This window comes from Leuciscus leuciscus, assembly GCF_965113295.1.
Source record: "Leuciscus leuciscus genome assembly, chromosome: 13".
NCBI lineage: Eukaryota > Metazoa > Chordata > Actinopteri > Cypriniformes > Leuciscidae > Leuciscus > Leuciscus leuciscus.
Window position 1 is genome coordinate 38,664,810 of NC_138737.1, and position 20,354 is coordinate 38,685,163.

The following is a 20,354-nucleotide window of genomic DNA, read 5'->3' on the forward strand; positions in this document are numbered from 1 at the left end:
GACAAACGCCAACAAACAAGCTGGCCGTTAGAGTTTAAAATTGTATGAAAAAATGTAGAATTTTCATGAAAAATAACTCCCATGTTCACACTGACCCAACAGACACCAACACACACTGATTGAACATGGTCAGTCAGGTGAAAACAAACCCTGACACGGCAACACACACGACAGGGGTACCAACAAAACCTTTAGAGACCCTGATATACTTTTTCATTCTTTGCTTTGAAATACCTCTGCAGCTTTACAGTGTTAAACATGAAACAGTTCGAAATTACAATTTCCGATTTCTACTATAAAGCAGCTCTCCAGTGTGTTCATGTTTTACTCGCGTGACTGAACAGAAGAAATTATCCGGAGAAGAATTACCTATTACATCATTGCTACGGACCAATAGAGGGTATGTGTATGACGTCACCGTCGGCCGGAGTGACTGCGGTTACACACCCTGAGTGGCAGAAAGACTGAGCGGAAGCATTGGTTTTCAGCGCGAATGCCACGAAAATCACACAAAACATCTCAAACGGGAAAGAGCTTTGAGATTGACAAGAAAGCCGAGGTATATTTTTACAGACTGCCGAAAGCTACAGAACAGAGAAGCAAATGGATCGCTGCAAATCACAGGAACAACTGGATCCAGGCAGAGAAAGGTGGATTTGCAGTTATCATTTTGTGTCAATATGCTTGATTTATGGGTAATATACCCTATATATTGTATTGGTATGTATTATATTGACAACTCATCAATTATATATTTACCATCGTATATTCTACATAATTGGATGTTTTTAAATAAACACTGACAAAAAACTATACAAGTTTTAGTGCTGGACGATATGAAGATGTATATAGCATTGATGTCAGTGATCACCCGGATTTAGATCTATATTGTTTTAAATTTGCTTTATGTATTTCCCCGGTGTTGAAATCAGGCTCATATAAAAGTCAGGAATCACGATTCCTGGCTGCATGTCAATATCCGTGGATCACTGGATCTTTGGTAGGTTGTGAGGAAAATTATATGGATTCCAAGCTTTAGTTTAAACTGATAATCGTTCATTTTACTCTCGTCTTCGCAGTTTCCTCTATTAACTCCAGTCACTCAGCAGCTCTTCTGCCACTCAGTCCGGCTGAGGGAGTGTGATCCGGCGGGAAAGTGACCTCAATTCATACGCTCTATAATTTAAAGGTGTTTACCAGCAGGAGCGAACTTTTTCTGGAAAGTTTGCTTTGTGAAGCTGTTTTGATCTCCCAAATTAACTTCGTGAAAATGGCTAATCTTGATTCTGCTGAAAGAAAACAATATATGTGATGATATTTTCTGACTAGTGTGACACTAGAAGTGAGAAAGGTCACAAACGCAACATTTATATTTAAGTTTTCCTGCAATTAATCTGTTCTAACTTAGCAACGCAAAGACGTTTAAAGAAAGAAGCGCAGGCACCAAGTTGAGCGATGCTATCACTCTGTTCTTCGAGCAGTCAGGATGGCATTAGCTAATGTGTTAGCACAAACATAAGCGTATCCTTGGCTGTCAGAGCTGGCTTGAGTCTCATTTCCCAAACATGGCAGTGTCTCCATAGGGAACATATGACACCAAGGCCACTGTTCAGCTTGTATTTCTGGGGTATAATAAAACAAAACAAAAACAAAAATAAAACCTTCTAAAAACAAACCAAAAACCAATGAGAAAATGAGTTGTCATACCCCTGTGAGTTTATCCAGATTGTCCTCCAGCACTTTTACAGTGAAGCAAAACGCTCGCTTGGCCAAAACTTGTCGGTCCACATCTCGCAAGTACTTCCTATAACACACAATATATAACAAAATATGATATGTCTTTGAATGAAAATGCTTCATGCAATGTTTCATATAATTAAAATATAGGAAAACAAAAAGAAAAAAAATGACGAGACTGTATGAAAGCTGTATGAAATTTCGCATCGATTCACAAATTTCAAAAATGGATATTCTAAAGTGTTACATTTCTTAAACTTCGCTGTACTACTTAAAGTAATTGACATATTAGATTGTTATTAAATCCCAATAAGCCGTGAAAAAGGACACAGCCAAAGCTCGAGCACAGACGCATGCGATCCCGAAGTCAGTTCTCTTTCACAGCTTATTGCGCTTGAATGGTCAAATACAAACACACTGATGTCAAAATGAGTATTCACATAAACAGTCTGTTATGTCCTACGTGAACGTAAACAGTTGGGAGCAAATCGGATGTGTAACAGTGCATTAGATCCGTGCATTTGTTCTTAAAGGGACAGCAGCCTAATAAACTATGGCAGACCGGTTTGGTAATTTAATAAAAAACTGAAAATCCCTCACTGCTTTTGACTGAATCACATTTGTATCTTTTTTTATGAATATATCAATTTATATCTAATTCATACAGTGAAGATTATACAGTGTTTTAATTTTACATTTCATTATTCAAATTCTGTAGTATATCTTAAGACATGTTAAATAAAACTAGGCTACTGTACGTGAAAAAAACTTTTTTCTATTGTATTTGTCCTATTGTTGCTTTATTTTCATTTTATTTACCAGTGAAAAAGTTTGTATTTTTATATCAATTGGTTTTACTTATTTTACTACTCTCAGGGCTGCCTTGCTTTAATACAGAAGACTGCCAGTCATGTGTGTAATGATTGTAGTCCACTTAAATGGCATTTGTTTTATAAAAACTAAAATGGGAAGAAAAAAAACAAATTCAATTTCAAGGTTTAAAATGAATTCAGTGGGATTTTTTTTCTACCGCAGTCAAATAAGAAAAGTAACACAAAACAGTAAAATACAATTTTAACAAGCGTTGGGAAACACTACATTTTAAGAAGTTAAGCTAAAACAATGGTGTGGGATTTACTTGGAAAAAAAGCTAGGAAACAATTTTCGCTCAGAAATTGCAAGTAAATTTCACACATAATTACATGTGACATTATAAAGTAGAAAGACTAGTACAGTATTTTCATGCAGCATATACTATGATAAAATAATGTTTTATTTGCAACTTTTGTAAAAGTTTGTAAAATCCAGTGTATTTCCCCATTCCCTGTAATAAATATGCATTATTTAATTAAACAACAAAACAAGGTATTGAGATTTGGTGGTCTTACTTTCCCTGGTCGGGGGTTCTCTGAAGCATGAGGGAGATTTTGAGTAATGTGTGGTGATCTTTCAGTTGAGACAGAACATCCAGCAACAGCACGATGGATCTGTTCATATGAGATGCAAAACTACCCGGACGATCGATCTCATCTACTGGAATACGCCAGATGCCCTGAGGAAGAGGAGGAGAGAAGAGGAGTTGAGGTATCAGGACAGCTTTAGACCCAGTGTTGGCTTGTCAGATCGGGTCTCGTTCTCATTCGACACACAAGCCATGGGAAAACCCATGCTACCAAGGCCACTGCTGAGCTTCTCTATACAACAAAGTCCAGGAAATACATACTTAGAAACACAATCCAGAGCCTCAAAAACAACTTTCACTGTGCAAAACAAACCTCTGGGAAAGTCCATTAACATTCACAAGAGGTAAACATGCGACAAAGAATGACTTCAGACACTTTAGTGCTCATAGGAGAAGGTGAAAATGAGAGAGGTGTTGCAGACAAAAGAGAAACTGGAGAGAAACTGAGGATTTTTATTGTCGTAAGGCCATCTGCTCTTGGCTCTTGATGCGCTGGTCTCCGGCCATGAAGAATATCTGCCCACTGATGAGAAATCTGTCTCAACCCACTCTCTCTCTCTCGATCCATCTCTCTAACCCTCTGCTTCATCTCGAGCTGTTCATCTTTCCCTCCAGTCGTGCTGGACTGAAAACAGCACACGAAATGAAGCTATTGACAGTGAACAGAGATGGCAAACTAAAGGCGGCGCCAAGAGGACATGCTCTAGTCTACGCAAGTGCGCAGACACTTCTAGTTATGCAAGCTCGATTTCACGTGGCACTGCATTCTGAAGCGATTGAAAGCGCAGTACCATGCATTCTCAGGATGACTGCAAGCGTGCTATAGCAGACATTAGCACAAACAACGGCTTTTCCTCTTCTAGATCAACTGCTGTATTGTCATAGTGGAGCAACAGTTTGAAGAAAATCGAACCGTCTCTTACCGTTCATTGTATCGCAGTGCCGCATTAAAGTCAACGTGAAACACATTTTATTTCGTGGGCGTTTATTTAACAAGACAAACATTGGGCAGGGCTTGATTTTAATCACTGAGAATTGATTGAATCATGAAAAGTGGGGTGGATACCTATTGGAATTAAACCACATGGTTCATTAAGCATCATGACAACAGCTGAAAAATGTCCAAAAGTATCGTTCAAAAAGAATAATTATGATTTTTCATGTTTTTTAAAGAAGTCTCTTATGCTCACCAAGGCTGCACTTGATGAAAAACAAACTAAAAGCGGTAATATTGTGACATCTTATTACATCTTATTATTAATTGTAATAATATTTCACCATATTTTGTGCATTTAAAAAAAAAAAATCCTTTGTAAGCGTAAAGGACCTCTTTCAAATACACTTAAAAAAAATCGTAATTATTCCAAACTTTTTAATGGTAGTGTACAATACATTTGAAACAAGAACCCAATTCCATCTATTGCACATGACTAATTATGCATAATAAAACAAGTAACATGATTTAGTTAAGTAAATAGGCTCAGTATTTGTATGAATAATGGAATGTGTTCTTGCAATACGTTGGACAGGCAATGGCGCCTTTTTCTTCCAAAAAATAAAAATAAAAAATAAAATAAAATAATTCAGCTTGATTTTTTTGTTTTTACATTCAAGGGTGGAAAATGGAAGTTTGAATATTCAATCTCTACATGCGGGCGGGAATGAAACACCCCTTTCTGTAGCGTGCCAAAGACTTAGACTAGGGGGTAGCTGTGAATGCAGATACAAAGTAAATTAATATTAATGAGATGAACTAATATTCCACACGTAGGTTGCCGAATTTATGCCTACACACCCCGTCTATGGTACAACTAATCTGGTTGTTTGATGAGAAAGAGATGAAATGTAGTTGCAATAAACACTTTAAGCATCCGTAGCAGCAGGTGATTATTATTCTGTTGAACGGAAGTGAGAAACAACTGATGACACGGTTTGACGTTTGGTTGACCAATCAGTGGGAAGAGGCGTTTCATTCCCGCCCACATGTTGAGATCGAATATTCACTCGTTCATTCTCTGAACGTAAAAGAAAAATCGAGCCAATTCTTGTTTTTTCGACCAAAAAATGACGAACGAAAAAAATGCCTTTTTCAAATTTTTCTGCTTTTAAAATGAAATCAACAAGTGACTGATGGGAAGATCCCCTGATTGCTCTGGTCAGGACGGTTTGATCCTTCATTGGTGTGACCGTGTCTCCAGTGAGCAGAGAAGTAAACATCAGTCTGTTTGGTCTCTGCGCTCTTGATTTCAGTGATGAAACCGTGTACCCCACTTTTCTGCAGTCAATCTTTCTAATTGCCCTAAAAAAAGGACACTGCTTCAGTTTGGCCTGGCAGACGCCCATGTATGGACATGTAGGTAATGGCGTTAGAGCATGTGAACACTGAGGAACTTGATGTAGGGGAGAGCTCAAATATGCAGGAGAATAAAGAGAGAATCTGAAAAAGAAGGAAATGCTAATTGAAATGTCGGATGTTTCCGGAAACCTGGATGTTTATTTGCATGCGGAATGATCTGCAGCTGCTAGTCATCAAATTAAAAGCAGACTTGAACAATTCGATCCAAAAGGCAGACATCAGGAAAATGAGAAGAAGAGCGGAGGGAAGGGAGAGAAACTGGAGAAGAAATTAAACTGGTGGATTGATAAAAAAAAAAACTAATGAACTTCATATTTTGTGAAGGGAGTTGTGAAACTCAGCCAACTCAAGTGTCACATGCACATGGTTTCTACCTTTGAATAGGCCTGTGTGATATACCGAAACATGTGAAAAATGTTTCTTAATAAGAGGAAATGTAATTTCAAAACAGCCATTGCAGCCAATTAGATTCAAAATGTAGCATTTCTGCATTCCAGTATTATACAATAATTAATAAATGAACATGATTTAGTGTTTCCTTGGTCATGAGCCACTCCAATGATGTCTGTATAGGTTGATTTCGTTTCGAAATTACGCTTTACGTGCATGATCTGAATGTCGTCATTCACTCACCCTCAAGTTGTTCCAAACCTGTATGAGTTTGAGAAACAAAAGATGTTGTTTTGAAGAATGTTGGTAACAAAACAGTTGTTGGACCCCATTGACTTCCATTGTATTTTTTCCCCATATGGGGTCAATGGGGTCCAACAACTGCTTGGTTACCAACATTCTTCAAAACATCTTCTTTTGTGTTCAACAGAAGAAACAAACTCATGCAGGTTTGGAACAAATTGAGGGTGAGTGAATGATGACAAATGATGACAAATGAATCAGACTTATCGACTCTAATGCCGTTTTAAACTGGAATATGCCAGAATTCTGAATTTTAAAATCACAAACGTTAATACCCTCATACTCCCAGATTGCGAGACTAGTCTAATGAAATGCACTCTATGAAAATTAATGTCCAGATAAAATCATTCTGACATTAAACAAAATGGCTTAAAAAATTCAATGAATATTCAATATATCACCCAGCCTTTCACAGGCCAGCATCAGTGGCTAATGCCGTAACACACAGTTTTAAATGTGAAACAGCAGTCAAAGAGAGATGCTACCAAGAAGTGTGTGTGTGTGTGTGTGTGTGTGTGTGTGTGTGTGTGTGTGTGTGTGTGTGTGTGTAGGGTTTTGCCCTTTTACTGCAGGGATTACCCAAAGCCCCTTCAGCAGGACACAGTACATGATGGATACGGGAAAGAGAAAGAGGGGCGTGTCCTGATAGGTGGATCTGGGAAAGGGGTGTGTCCTGATAGGTGGTTCTGGGAAAGGGGCGTGTCCTGATAGGTGGATCTGGGAAAGGGGCATGTCCTGATGGATGGATCTGGGAAAGGGGCGTGTCCTGATGGATCAGTGGATGGAATGCTATTAGACAGGTCTTTGGCACAGGACCCTCAAACCGCTGTGCCACAGTCCAAATAACACGGCTTTACAGCCAGATTACACACACACACACACACACACACACACCAGCTCAGTCATTCCTGCGCTGCAGCAACTGTACTTCTGATCAGCATTAAAAGACATGGGTTTGCCTCAACTGTGGATTTCGCATTTTCCAGATAATGTTTATTTTAATGTTAATAGTATTGATTAATGTTAATAAAAATGATTAATCTCAGAGTTTAAATATGCCTGAATCTGGAACAGGTTTTCCTTTAAAAATGTAGTGCATTTAATTTGATGTTAATAAGTAAAGCAGTCCTCTGGTGAAGTACATGTTGAATTTCAACAGTTACAAAACAGCTAATTACTTTACTTTTCAGTTGCAAATGCACTGCAAATTAAAATTGTATATATATATATATTAGTGATGCTCCGATTGATCGGCCGCCGATCATGATCGGCCGATATTGGCAAAAAATAGCTTGATCGGCAACCCCCAAAAGCGCCGATCAAAAAAGCCGATCACGTGACGTAAATAACTCGCGCAACTTTTCCGCTTGCGCGGCAACACAACAGCAGAGCAGAGCTTGCTTAACAGTGGCAAAATGAGTTCTCCTATGACGGCAATTCAATGGCAATTATAAACGAGCGCACAACTGATGCTGGCGCGCGCGGTAAATGACATTCGCGAGAGGATAACAGATCTACGCGCGAGGAAACGGGAACTCGCGAGCTCATTCAAACCCTGTGCGGGCGCATGACATCTCTGCCCTCGCGCGCGCGCATGATCATTCCCCACACTCTCGCGCTTGATCTCCTCTCGCCTGCTGATTTTGCTCGCTCGAACACTTTTATTTTTGGCAGTCGAGGGGCGGGACTTACTGTTTTAATAACCTCAAATGTCATTGTCATTATTTAATTTTTTGGATCTGATGTAGTTAGTTCCTCAACTACATCCATTGTAGTCTGCCTGACCCCTCTTTGTTTTGAAAAATTATACTGTGCCTTATTTGGAAAAGGTGGCCTACAGTAGCCTTATGTTATCTTGTTTTCTAACTACAATTAAATAAATATTGGTGGTTCTTCAAGATTTTCTTGACTCTAGCATATTTCCATTCTGTGATCGGCAGTGATCGGCAATCGGCAGATCATGATTTTGGTGATCGGTAATCGGTGATCGGCCCCAAAAATGCTGATCGGAGCATCACTAATATATATATATATATATATATTTTAGTCAAAGAACAAATGAAATTGAGTTTTAACTTGTGCAAAAATGTTTTTTTTTTTTTTTTTTTTTTTTGTGAAAGTGTGAAACAAACAATCCTTTCAGCAACTTGCTTTGCACTTTGGCTTTGGCAGTTGTAGCTTTTTTTTGTTGTTGTTGGAAAGACTGATAAGACTGATTGTATTCAGAAAAGGACAGGCATAATGAGAGTGAATGGTATGACCCTTCCTCTTTCAAAGGTTTGTGTTTGACGAGAAAATGCTGTAATTTGATACACAGAAAGCCTCATTCATTCTCCATTTCTTTCTTTTTTCTGGGAATCCCCACACATCTAGAGGAAACATTTGAGAACGCAAATGAATAATAGACATGTTCATATGATTTTGGCCATTAAAAAGAGAGTGAAAGCTAAAAACAATGCTTGCACAGCAACCAAAACTCACTGATGCCTTACAAGGATGAACCCAGCCAATCGTCCACTTCTGATTAGCATATTTCCATTAGTATGAGAAGAAAACAACTTCAGATAAAAAAAAAAAGCACCTGAAGTGTTACCATCAGGTTCAAGACTACTCATAAATAGCTTCAAAACCATACAAATTTACTAAACTCAACTGACCCGCGGAAGGAATGCAAGCTATCATGTCCGTTTCAGGCCTACAGCTGCTTCTAATGCGATCGATATAATCTGACAGCAAAATCATTGAATTGAGCCCAGCAGACACGGGGCTTCCCTCACCATGCCTGACCATGCAACAACAAAAAGTTCAAACTAAAAACTAAAATAACAAGCAGCACTTCAAGCATAAACCAACAGATGAAGAGACGATGTGTAGATTTCAGGAACATTGCAAGGCGTTTCTGATAAACAGTTCAGATTCAACACATTTGACTAACAGAGCGAAACGTGAACGCATCAGATGCAGTGTGTAACTTTCACCTCAGGGATTCCCCTAGACACACAACTGCTCAAAGTGAGCGAGAATGACAGCAAACATCTAAAGCCACATCTGCACTCCAGAACCGCAAGCCTGAGAGGAACGCGGGAACAAGGAGGTTCCCAGTTTTCTGACTCACCCAGTGCACTTCATCACTGCCTCTCGTATTGACGAAACGCAGGACTCCGGCACGAGCTAACTATTATCTGCGTCACCACTCTCAAACGCTCACTTTCTTTCTCTTGCTCCGCTCCTTCAACTCTCACACACTGCTCTCCGCAAACCTCCTCTGACACTTTTCCTTTCCACGGGCAAAAGCAGAAGGAAAAGGAAACCAAACAGGAAAAACAAAAAGGAAGAAACTCACCATCACCGAGGAGAGCTACTCCACGCTCTGCCTGTATGAAGTGTGTGTGTGAGTAAATGGGATGTTTTGATTTTTCTGTAATGTTCCAGCGAGAGAAGGCGAGCTATAGTCCAGGATTGAGAGAGTGAGATGCACGCGTACGGAGGGAGGAGAAAAGGAGAGATGGTTGAACGAGTGTGCCTTAGACTAGCGTTCGCTCTCCTCTCTTTCCAACCCTGCCATCGCAAAACAAAACGCCCACGCTTGTCTTTCTCTGCTCTGACCCCAGTGCGCTCGCCCTCCCTCCCTCTCTCTCTCTCTGTACACAGGCGGAGGGACCGCCCCTTCTGAACACATCGGCCAATCAGAGAACAGCTCTGTTTCTCAGCTCAGAAGTGCACACCCACCCACACACACACACACATATACAGAGAGAGGTGAACGACAGCAGACAGAAAACATGCAACAGGATGTTAGTGTGGGTCAGAGGGAAAAGGGTGTGTGTGAACACACACTCACACACCTATGAGGAGAGGCGAGATCAAAACAGTTAAGAAAAAAGAGAAAGAAGAGAAGAGGTGAGAACAGGAGTAACAAGAATTAAAGCAAAGATGAGAAAAGAACAGAAGAAACTAAGCCAAGAATAGACAAAACAGAAGAAACAAGAGGACAAGAAAATAGACAAGAGCAGAAAAAACTAGAGACAAGAAGAGAAGACGCTATAAAGAGGAGAACGTAAGAAAAGAGATGAGGTTAGATGAGATAAGAACAGAAGAATAAGAATAAATGTGAAGAAACGAGGAGAAAAGTTTAGAGAAGAGAGTAAGACGAGAAGAGAAAAGGATGAGAAAACTCAAGAGACAAGAGGACAAGAAAATAGACAAGAGCAGAAAAATTAGAGACAAGGAGAGATGACAGGATGAGTAGAAGAGAACAGAAGAAAAGACATGAAAAGAGACAAGAGAAGACACTAGAGGAGAGGAGAAGAAAAGAGACTAGTGGAGGATGTGCAGCGACAGAAGATGTGAAGGGAAAAGCTGAGACGAGAGGAGAATAAAAGGGAGACAAGAAAAGAGAGGAGAACAGAAGAGACAAGAAAAGAGGAGAACAGAAGAGACAAGAAAAGAGGAGAACAGAAGAGACACGAAAAGAGAGGAGAACAGAAGAGACAAGAAAAGAGGAGAACAGAAGAGACAAGAAAAGAGGAGAACAGAAGAGACACGAAAAGAGAGGAGAACAGAAGAGACAAGAAAAGAGGAGAACAGAAGAGACAAGAAAAGAGGAGAACAGAAGAGACACGAAAAGAGAGGAGAACAGAAGAGACAAGAAAAGAGGAGAACAGAAGAGACACGAAAAGAGAGGAGAACAGAAGAGACAAGAAAAGAGAGGAGAACAGAAGAGACAAGAAAAGAGGAGAACAGAAGAGACAAGAAAAGAAAGGAGAACAGAAGAGACAAGAAATAAAAAGACGAGACATGAAAAAAGAAAAGAAGCGAGACAAGGAGAGACGATGAGGGAAAGAAAAAAGCAGAGATGAGAAGAGAATGTGAGACAAGGAGAAAAGGAGAAAAAGAGAGAAGAAACGAGAAGAGAAGAGGTAAAGGGGAGAGAGACTGAGAAGAGAAGAGGTAAAGGGGAGAGAGACTGAGAAGAGAAGAGGTAAAGGGGAGAGAGACTGAGAAGAGAAGAAATGAGAAGAGAAGAGGTTAAGGGGAGAGAGACTGAGAAGAGAAGAAATGAGAAGAGAAGAGGTAAAGGGGAGAGAGACTGAGAAGAGAAGAAACGAGAAGAGGTAAAGGGGAGAGAGACTGAGAAGAGAAGAGGTAAAGGGGAGAGAAACTGAGAAGAGGAGAGGTAAAGGGGAGAGAGACTGAAAAGAGAAGAAATGAGAAGAGAAGAGGTAAAGGGGAGAGAGACTGAGAAGAGAAGAAACGAGAAGAGAAGAGGTAAAGGGGAGAGAGACTGAGAAGAGAAGAGGTAAAGGGGAGAGAGACTGAGAAGAGAAGAGGTAAAGGGGAGAGAGACTGAGAAGAGAAGAAATGAGAAGAGAAGAGGTAAAGGGGAGAGAGACTGAGAAGAGAAGAGGTAAAGGGGAGAGAGACTGAGAAGAGAAGAAACGAGAAGAGAAGAGGTAAAGGGGAGAGAGACTGAGAAGAGAAGAAACGAGAAGAGAAGAGGTAAAGGGGAGAGAGACTGAGAAGAGAAGAAACGAGAAGAGAAGAGGTAAAGGGGAGAGAGACTGAGAAGAGAAGAGGTAAAGGGGAGAGAGACTGAGAAGAGAAGAAACGAGAAGAGAAGAGGTAAAGGGGAGAGAGACTGAGAAGAGAAGAAATGAGAAGAGAAGAGGTAAAGGGGAGAGAGACTGAGAAGAGAAGAGGTAGAGGGGAGAGAGACTGAGAAGAGAAGAAACGAGAAGAGAAGAGGTAAAGGGGAGAGAGACTGAGAAGAGAAGAGGTAAAGGGGAGAGAGACTGAGAAGAGAAGAGGTAAAGGGGAGAGAGACTGAGAAGAGAAGAGGTAAAGGGGAGAGAGACTGAGAAGAGAAGAAACGAGAAGAGAAGAGGTAAAGGGGAGAGAGACTGAGAAGAGAAGAAATGAGAAGAGAAGAGGTAAAGGGGAGAGAGACTGAGAAGAGAAGAAACGAGAAGAGAAGAGGTAAAGGGGAGAGAGACTGAGAAGAGAAGAGGTTAAGGGGAGAGAGACTGAGAAGAGAAGAAACGAGAAGAGAAGAGGTAAAGGGGAGAGAGACTGAGAAGAGAAGAAACGAGAAGAGAAGAGGTAAAGGGGAGAGAGACTGAGAAGAGAAGAAACGAGAAGAGAAGAGGTAAAGGGGAGAGAGACTGAGAAGAGAAGAGGTTAAGGGGAGAGAGACTGAGAAGAGAAGAAACGAGAAGAGAAGAGGTAAAGGGGAGAGAGACTGAGAAGAGAAGAAATGAGAAGAGAAGAGGTAAAGGGGAGAGAGACTGAGAAGAGAAGAAACGAGAAGAGAAGAGGTTAAGGGGAGAGAGACTGAGAAGAGAAGAAATGAGAAGAGAAGAGGTAAAGGGGAGAGAGACTGAGAAGAGAAGAAACGAGAAGAGAAGAGGTAAAGGGGAGAGAGACTGAGAAGAGAAGAAATGAGAAGAGAAGAGGTAAAGGGGAGAGAGACTGAGAAGAGAAGAAACGAGAAGAGAAGAGGTTAAGGGGAGAGAGACTGAGAAGAGAAGAAATGAGAAGAGAAGAGGTAAAGGGGAGAGAGACTGAGAAGAGAAGAAACGAGAAGAGAAGAGGTAAAGGGGAGAGAGACTGAGAAGAGAAGAAATGAGAAGAGAAGAGGTAAAGGGGAGAGAGACTGAGAAGAGAAGAAACGAGAAGAGAAGAGGTTAAGGGGAGAGAGACTGAGAAGAGAAGAAACGAGAAGAGAAGAGGTAAAGGGGAGAGAGACTGAGAAGAGAAGAAACGAGAAGAGAAGAGGTGAAGAGAAGAGGTAAAGGGGAGAGAGACTGAGAAGAGAAGAAATGAGAAGAGAAGAGGTAAAGGGGAGAGAGACTGAGAAGAGAAGAGGTAAAGGGGAGAGAGACTGAGAAGAGAAGAAACGAGAAGAGAAGAGGTGAAGAGAAGAGGTAAAGGGGAGAGAGACTGAGAAGAGAAGAGGTTAAGGGGAGAGAGACTGAGAAGAGAAGAAACGAGAAGAGAAGAGGTAAAGGGGAGAGAGACTGAGAAGAGAAGAAACGAGAAGAGAAGAGGTGAAGAGAAGAGGTAAAGGGGAGAGAGACTGAGAAGAAATGAGAAGAGAAGAGGTAAAGGGGAGAGAGACTGAGAAGAGAAGAAACGAGAAGAGAAGAGGTAAAGGGGAGAGAGACTGAGAAGAGAAGAAACGAGAAGAGAAGAGGTGAAGAGAAGAGGTAAAGGGGAGAGAGACTGAGAAGAGAAGAAATGAGAAGAGAAGAGGTAAAGGGGAGAGAGACTGAGAAGAGAAGAAATGAGAAGAGAAGAGGTTAAGGGGAGAGAGACTGAGAAGAGAAGAAACGAGAAGAGAAGAGGTAAAGGGGAGAGAGACTGAGAAGAGAAGAAACGAGAAGAGAAGAGGTAAAGGGGAGAGAGACTGAGAAGAGAAGAGGTTAAGGGGAGAGAGACTGAGAAGAGAAGAGGTAAAGGGGAGAGAGACTGAGAAGAGAAGAGGTAAAGGGGAGAGAGACTGAGAAGAGAAGAGGTTAAGGGGAGAGAGACTGAGAAGAGAAGAAACGAGAATAGAAGAGGTAAAGGGGAGAGAGACTGAGAAGAGAAGAAACGAGAAGAGAAGAGGTAAAGGGGAGAGAGACTGAGAAGAGAAGAAACGAGAAGAGAAGAGGTGAAGAGAAGAGGTAAAGGGGAGAGAGACTGAGAAGAGAAGAGGTAAAGGAGAGAGAGACTGAGAAGAGAAGAGGTTAAGGGGAGAGAGACTGAGAAGAGAAGAGGTAAAGGGGAGAGAGACTGAGAAGAGAAGAGGTTAAGGGGAGAGAGACTGAGAAGAGAAGAAACGAGAAGAGAAGAGGTAAAGGGGAGAGAGACTGAGAAGAGAAGAAATGAGAAGAGAAGAGGTAAAGGGGAGAGAGACTGAGAAGAGAAGAAATGAGAAGAGAAGAGGTTAAGGGGAGAGAGACTGAGAAGAGAAGAAACGAGAAGAGAAGAGGTAAAGGGGAGAGAGACTGAGAAGAGAAGAAACGAGAAGAGAAGAGGTAAAGGGGAGAGAGACTGAGAAGAGAAGAGGTTAAGGGGAGAGAGACTGAGAAGAGAAGAGGTAAAGGGGAGAGAGACTGAGAAGAGAAGAGGTAAAGGGGAGAGAGACTGAGAAGAGAAGAGGTTAAGGGGAGAGAGACTGAGAAGAGAAGAAACGAGAAGAGAAGAGGTAAAGGGGAGAGAGACTGAGAAGAGAAGAAACGAGAAGAGAAGAGGTAAAGGGGAGAGAGACTGAGAAGAGAAGAAACGAGAAGAGAAGAGGTGAAGAGAAGAGGTAAAGGGGAGAGAGACTGAGAAGAGAAGAGGTTAAGGGGAGAGAGACTGAGAAGAGAAGAGGTAAAGGGGAGAGAGACTGAGAAGAGAAGAGGTTAAGGGGAGAGAGACTGAGAAGAGAAGAAACGAGAAGAGAAGAGGTAAAGGGGAGAGAGACTGAGAAGAGAAGAAACGAGAAGAGAAGAGGTGAAGAGAAGAGGTTAAGGGGAGAGAGACTGAGAAGAGAAGAAACGAGAAGAGAAGAGGTAAAGGGGAGAGAGACTGAGAAGAGAAGAAATGAGAAGAGAAGAGGTAAAGGGGAGAGAGACTGAGAAGAGAAGAAACGAGAAGAGAAGAGGTAAAGGGGAGAGAGACTGAGAAGAGAAGAAACGAGAAGAGAAGAGGTAAAGGGGAGAGAGACTGAGAAGAGAAGAAACGAGAAGAGAAGAGGTAAAGGGGAGAGAGACTGAGAAGAGAAGAAACGAGAAGAGAAGAGGTAAAGGGGAGAGAGACTGAGAAGAGAAGAAACGAGAAGAGAAGAGGTAAAGGGGAGAGAGACTGAGAAGAGAAGAAACGAGAAGAGAAGAGGTAAAGGGGAGAGAGACTGAGAAGAGAAGAAACGAGAAGAGAAGAGGTAAAGGGGAGAGAGACTGAGAAGAGAAGAAACGAGTAGAGAAGAGGTAAAGGGGAGAGAGACTGAGAAGAGAAGAAACGAGAAGAGAAGAGGTAAAGGGGAGAGAGACTGAGAAGAGAAGAGGTTAAGGGGAGAGAGACTGAGAAGAGAAGAGGTTAAGGGGAGAGAGACTGAGAAGAGAAGAGGTAAAGGGGAGAGAGACTGAGAAGAGAAGAGGTTAAGGGGAGAGAGACTGAGAAGAGAAGAAACGAGAAGAGAAGAGGTAAAGGGGAGAGAGACTGAGAAGAGAAGAAACGAGAAGAGAAGAGGTAAAGGGGAGAGAGACTGAGAAGAGAAGAAACGAGAAGAGAAGAGGTAAAGGGGAGAGAGACTGAGAAGAGAAGAAACGAGAAGAGAAGAGGTAAAGGGGAGAGAGACTGAGAAGAGAAGAAACGAGTAGAGAAGAGGTAAAGGGGAGAGAGACTGAGAAGAGAAGAAACGAGAAGAGAAGAGGTAAAGGGGAGAGAGACTGAGAAGAGAAGAGGTTAAGGGGAGAGAGACTGAGAAGAGAAGAGGTTAAGGGGAGAGAGACTGAGAAGAGAAGAGGTAAAGGGGAGAGAGACTGAGAAGAGAAGAGGTAAAGGGGAGAGAGACTGAGAAGAGAAGAGGTTAAGGGGAGAGAGACTGAGAAGAGAAGAAACGAGAAGAGAAGAGGTAAAGGGGAGAGAGACTGAGAAGAGAAGAAACGAGAAGAGAAGAGGTAAAGGGGAGAGAGACTGAGAAGAGAAGAAACGAGAAGAGAAGAGGTGAAGAGAAGAGGTAAAGGGGAGAGAGACTGAGAAGAGAAGAGGTTAAGGGGAGAGAGACTGAGAAGAGAAGAGGTAAAGGGGAGAGAGACTGAGAAGAGAAGAGAAGAGAAGAAACGAGAAGAGAAGAGGTAAAGGGGAGAGAGACTGAGAAGAGAAGAAACGAGAAGAGAAGAGGTGAAGAGAAGAGGTTAAGGGGAGAGAGACTGAGAAGAGAAGAGGTTAAGGGGAGAGAGACTGAGAAGAGAAGAGGTAAAGGGGAGAGAGACTGAGAAGAGAAGAGGTTAAGGGGAGAGAGACTGAGAAGAGAAGAAACGAGAAGAGAAGAGGTAAAGGGGAGAGAGACTGAGAAGAGAAGAGGTTAAGGGGAGGAGAGACTGAGAAGAGAAGAGAAGAGGTAAAGGGGAGAGAGACTGAGAAGAGAAGAGGTAAAGGGGAGAGAGACTGAGAAGAGAAGAGGTAAAGGGGAGAGAGACTGAGAAGAGAAGAGGTAAAGGGGAGAGAGACTGAGAAGAGAAGAGGTAAAGGGGAGAGAGACTGAGAAGAGAAGAGGTTAAGGGGAGAGAGACTGAGAAGAGAAGAGGTAAAGGGGAGAGAGACTGAGAAGAGAAGAGGTAAAGGGGAGAGAGACTGAGAAGAGAAGAGGTAAAGGGGAGAGAGACTGAGAAGAGAAGAAACGAGAAGAGAAGAGGTAAAGGGGAGAGAGACTGAGAAGAGAAGAAATGAGAAGAGAAGAGGTAAAGGGGAGAGAGACTGAGAAGAGAAGAAACGAGAAGAGAAGAGGTAAAGGGGAGAGAGACTGAGAAGAGAAGAAACGAGAAGAGAAGAGGTTAAGGGGAGAGAGACTGAGAAGAGAAGAAACGAGAAGAGAAGAGGTAAAGGGGAGAGAGACTGAGAAGAGAAGAAACGAGAAGAGAAGAGGTAAAGGGGAGAGAGACTGAGAAGAGAAGAAACGAGAAGAGAAGAGGTAAAGGGGAGAGAGACTGAGAAGAGAAGAAACGAGTAGAGAAGACGAGCAGAGACACGAAGCTGAGAGGTGAAGTGTGTCATTTATTACAGACAGAGAATAAATCAGGAGTGCAGAAACTCAGGGTGTCACACAGCTCTCATTACCTGTTCTCCCTCTGTAAATGTTTGTGCTTTTCCACTGACACACACGCACACACACACACACACCTGGCATTTCCAACCCCCTGAAGCTAACAGGAAAGTCAAGATGCAAATGGAGCTGACCGTATCTCTACATGTGAACCACAGGTGTTTGAGGCTGCTGAACTTTCACACACCAGCGCTTCACACACACAGAGCACGAGCACAGCGTTCACACACACACACACACACACACACACACACACACACACACACACACACACACACACACACACACACACTATTCAGCCGGTTTACACTGCGCAGACGTGCTGGTACAGAGAGAGGTCATTCCCCTGAATGGTCAGAGGTCGTTCCCCTGAGGGGTCAGAGCTACTCAGACTCTCAACTCAACTAAAACTGTCCAATTACAAGAAGCCGAATGCAGAAAAGCTCAAAACTGTCAAAGAGAAACTCAGAAACTCAAAAGCTAAAATAAAACATTGACAGGTCCATCAATAAACAATTAAATTAATTAAAGTAAAAAAAAAAAACATTACTAAATAAAAAACATTATTTACAAAAAAAAAAAAAAAAAAAAAAAAAAAAATCCAAATATTGACAATTACAGGTGTGATGATGAATGAACTGTTCAGGCATCCAAAGAAAACTGGACAGGAATGTTTGTTTTTCTTGTACAGCAACTGCAAAACATAAACAAAAATATATATGTTATAAAAAAAAAATGTGTGCATGTTTTACACTGCCGTTCAAAAGTTTGGGATCGGTAAGATTCTTTATGTTTTTAAAAGAAGTCTCATATGTTCAGCAAGGCTGCATTTATTTGATAAAAAAAACAAAAACAAAAAACAGTAAAATTGTTAGATAATATGAAAATTTAAAACAACTGTTTTCTATTTGAACATTTGTTAAAATATAATTTATTCCTGTGATCAAAGCTGAATTTTCAGCATCATTACTCCAGTCTTCAGTGTCACATGATCCTTCAGAAATCATTCTAATATGATGATCAAAAAACATTCATTTATTTTAGTGTGTGTGTGTATATACAGTGCCCTCCACAATTATTGAACCCCCTGGTAAATATGATCAAAATTGGCTGTAAAAAATAAATCTGCATCGATTATCCTTGTGATCTTTCATTCCAAAAATGTGCAAAAATCTAACCTTTCATTGAAGTAAAAGAATTGAAAGTGGGGGGAAAATCACATTATGAAATAAATGTTTTTCTCCAAAACACGTTGGCCACAATTATTGAAACCCTTTTATTAAATACTTTTTGCAATCTCCTTTTGCCAAGATAACAGCTCTGAGTCTTCTCCTATAATGCCTGATGAGTTTGGAGAATAACTGACAAGAGATCAGAGACCATTCCTCCACACAGAATCTCTCCAGATCCTTCAGATTCCCAGATCCATGTTGGTGCTTCTCCTCTTCAGTTCAGCCCACTCATCAGGTCAGGGGACTGAGACGGTCATGGCAGAAGCTTCATTTTGTGCTCCACAACAAATTTTTGTTTTGATTTTGATGTTTGTTTTGGATCGTTGTCCTGATGGAAGATCCAACCACGGCCCATTATAAGATTTCTAGCAGAAGGCGTCAGGTTTTGATTTTTTATCTGTTGATATTTGATAGAATCCACAATGCCATGTATCTGAACAAGAAGTCCAGGACCTCCAGCAGAAAAATATGCCCACAACATTAAAGATCCACTGGTATATTAAATTGTACACATGGGGTACTTTTTATCCTTGTGTTCACCAAACCCATCTAGTGTGTTTGCTGCCAAAAAGCTCTGTTTTAGTCTCATCTGACCACAGAACCCTGTGTTGTTTGAAGATCCAGTCGTGTCTGACAATTAAATTTGCTGGAATTTGTTTTTGGATGAGCGAGGAGGTTTTTTTTAAAACCCTCCCAAACAACATGTGGGGATGTAGGGGTTGTTTGATAATTTTTTTTTTAGGCTTTCTGACCCTAAGACTCAACTAATCTCTGCAATTCTCCATCTGTGATCCTTGGAGAGTCTTTGGCCACTCAAACTTTCATACTCGCCGTGCATTAAGACAGTATAGACACACGTCCTTTTCCTGGCAGATTCATAACATCTTTAGTTGGTTATAACTTCTTAATTATTGCCCTGATGGTCAAAATGGGGATTTTCAATTCTTTAGCTATTGTCTTACAGCCACTTTCTAGTTTGTGATGCTCAACAATCTTTTGCTACGCATCAGAACTATATTCTTTGGTTTTACTCATTGTGATGGATGATTAAGGGGATTTGGCCTTTGTGTTTCCTCATATTTAAACTCCTGTGAAACACGAAGTCATAGCTGGACAGTTTCATGTTCCTAGTCCCCCTGGTGTACTAAAAAAGGTAAATATTAATGGGAATATACTTCAGAGATATTTTACTCGTAAAAAATTCTAGGGGTTTCAATAATTGTGGCCAACATGTTTTGGAGAAAAACATTTATTTCATAATGTGATTTCCCCCCACTTTCAATTCTTTTACTTCAATGAAAGGTTAGAATTTTGCACATTTTTTGAATGAAAAATCACAAGGATAATCGATGCAGATTTATTTTTTACAGCCAATTTTGATCATATTTACCAGGGGGTTCAATAATTGTGGAGGGCACTGTATATATATATATATATATATTTTTTTTTTTTTTTTTTTGCTGTCCAAAATCCTGTCCAGTTTTCTCTTAAAAAAAAAAACCAAAAAAAAAAAACCGTGTGGATATTGTCAGGTCCATGTACTCCAGGTGTGATGAAGAATGAACTGAAGCCTGAGTGTCGGGCCAGTGGTCCAGTGAGAGCAGAGAGTGGGCGGACACATATGCCAGCGCATATGCCTGAGTGTGTATGTGTGTGTGTGTGTATGTGTGTGTGTGTGTGTGTGTGTGTGTGTGTATGTGTGTGGACGTGGGAGACAAACTGTGTTTGTGTTTTTCTGATGCGTTTAAGGCTTGGGCCAACAAATACTGCCAGAGCCCGAGGCAAACTAGAGCAGCCTGACCCATATCACTCACTCACTCTCTCACTCACACACACACACACACACACACAAACACACACACACACACACACACACACACACACGCAAAGACTCTCCCTCTCTCTATTTCACAAGCTTTCCGCAACATTGCAAATCAAAAAGATAATTACTAGTGCAAATCAAACAGATAATTACTTGAAGTGAAAAAAGTGCACAATGCAAGTTGTTTGAAACACAGGAGCATTTTATATTAAATCCTTCTAGAAGGTCATATGAATATAGTTTTATGAATCCAGAAGTGGCTT

General features: G+C 41.1%; 1 protein-coding gene and 1 long non-coding RNA gene across 7 annotated transcripts in view; both read right to left on the reverse strand.

The window, feature by feature from the left end:
* cabin1 (calcineurin binding protein 1) overlaps window positions 1-20,354 on the reverse strand; it is a 129,712-nt gene that overhangs the window by 37,387 nt on the left and 71,971 nt on the right. For 4 of the 6 annotated variants that reach the window (XM_082188661.1, XM_082188658.1, XM_082188656.1 and 1 more), the window contains 3 exons: window positions 17,657-17,731; window positions 3,126-3,289; window positions 1,708-1,804 (listed from right to left, as the gene is read on the reverse strand). In XM_082188661.1, coding sequence (XP_082044787.1) covers window positions 1,708-1,804; window positions 3,126-3,289; window positions 17,657-17,731 — 336 coding nt within the window. The remainder of the gene's footprint in view (window positions 1-1,707; window positions 1,805-3,125; window positions 3,290-17,656; window positions 17,732-20,354) is intronic. The other 2 variants (XM_082188660.1, XM_082188659.1) reach the window with 1 other exon arrangement.
* Window positions 58-896, reverse strand: LOC309513129. The gene is made up of 2 exons (XR_014211331.1): window positions 185-896; window positions 58-115 (listed from the first exon to the last, which is right to left on the reverse strand). It is a non-coding gene; the product is annotated as an uncharacterized lncRNA (long non-coding RNA).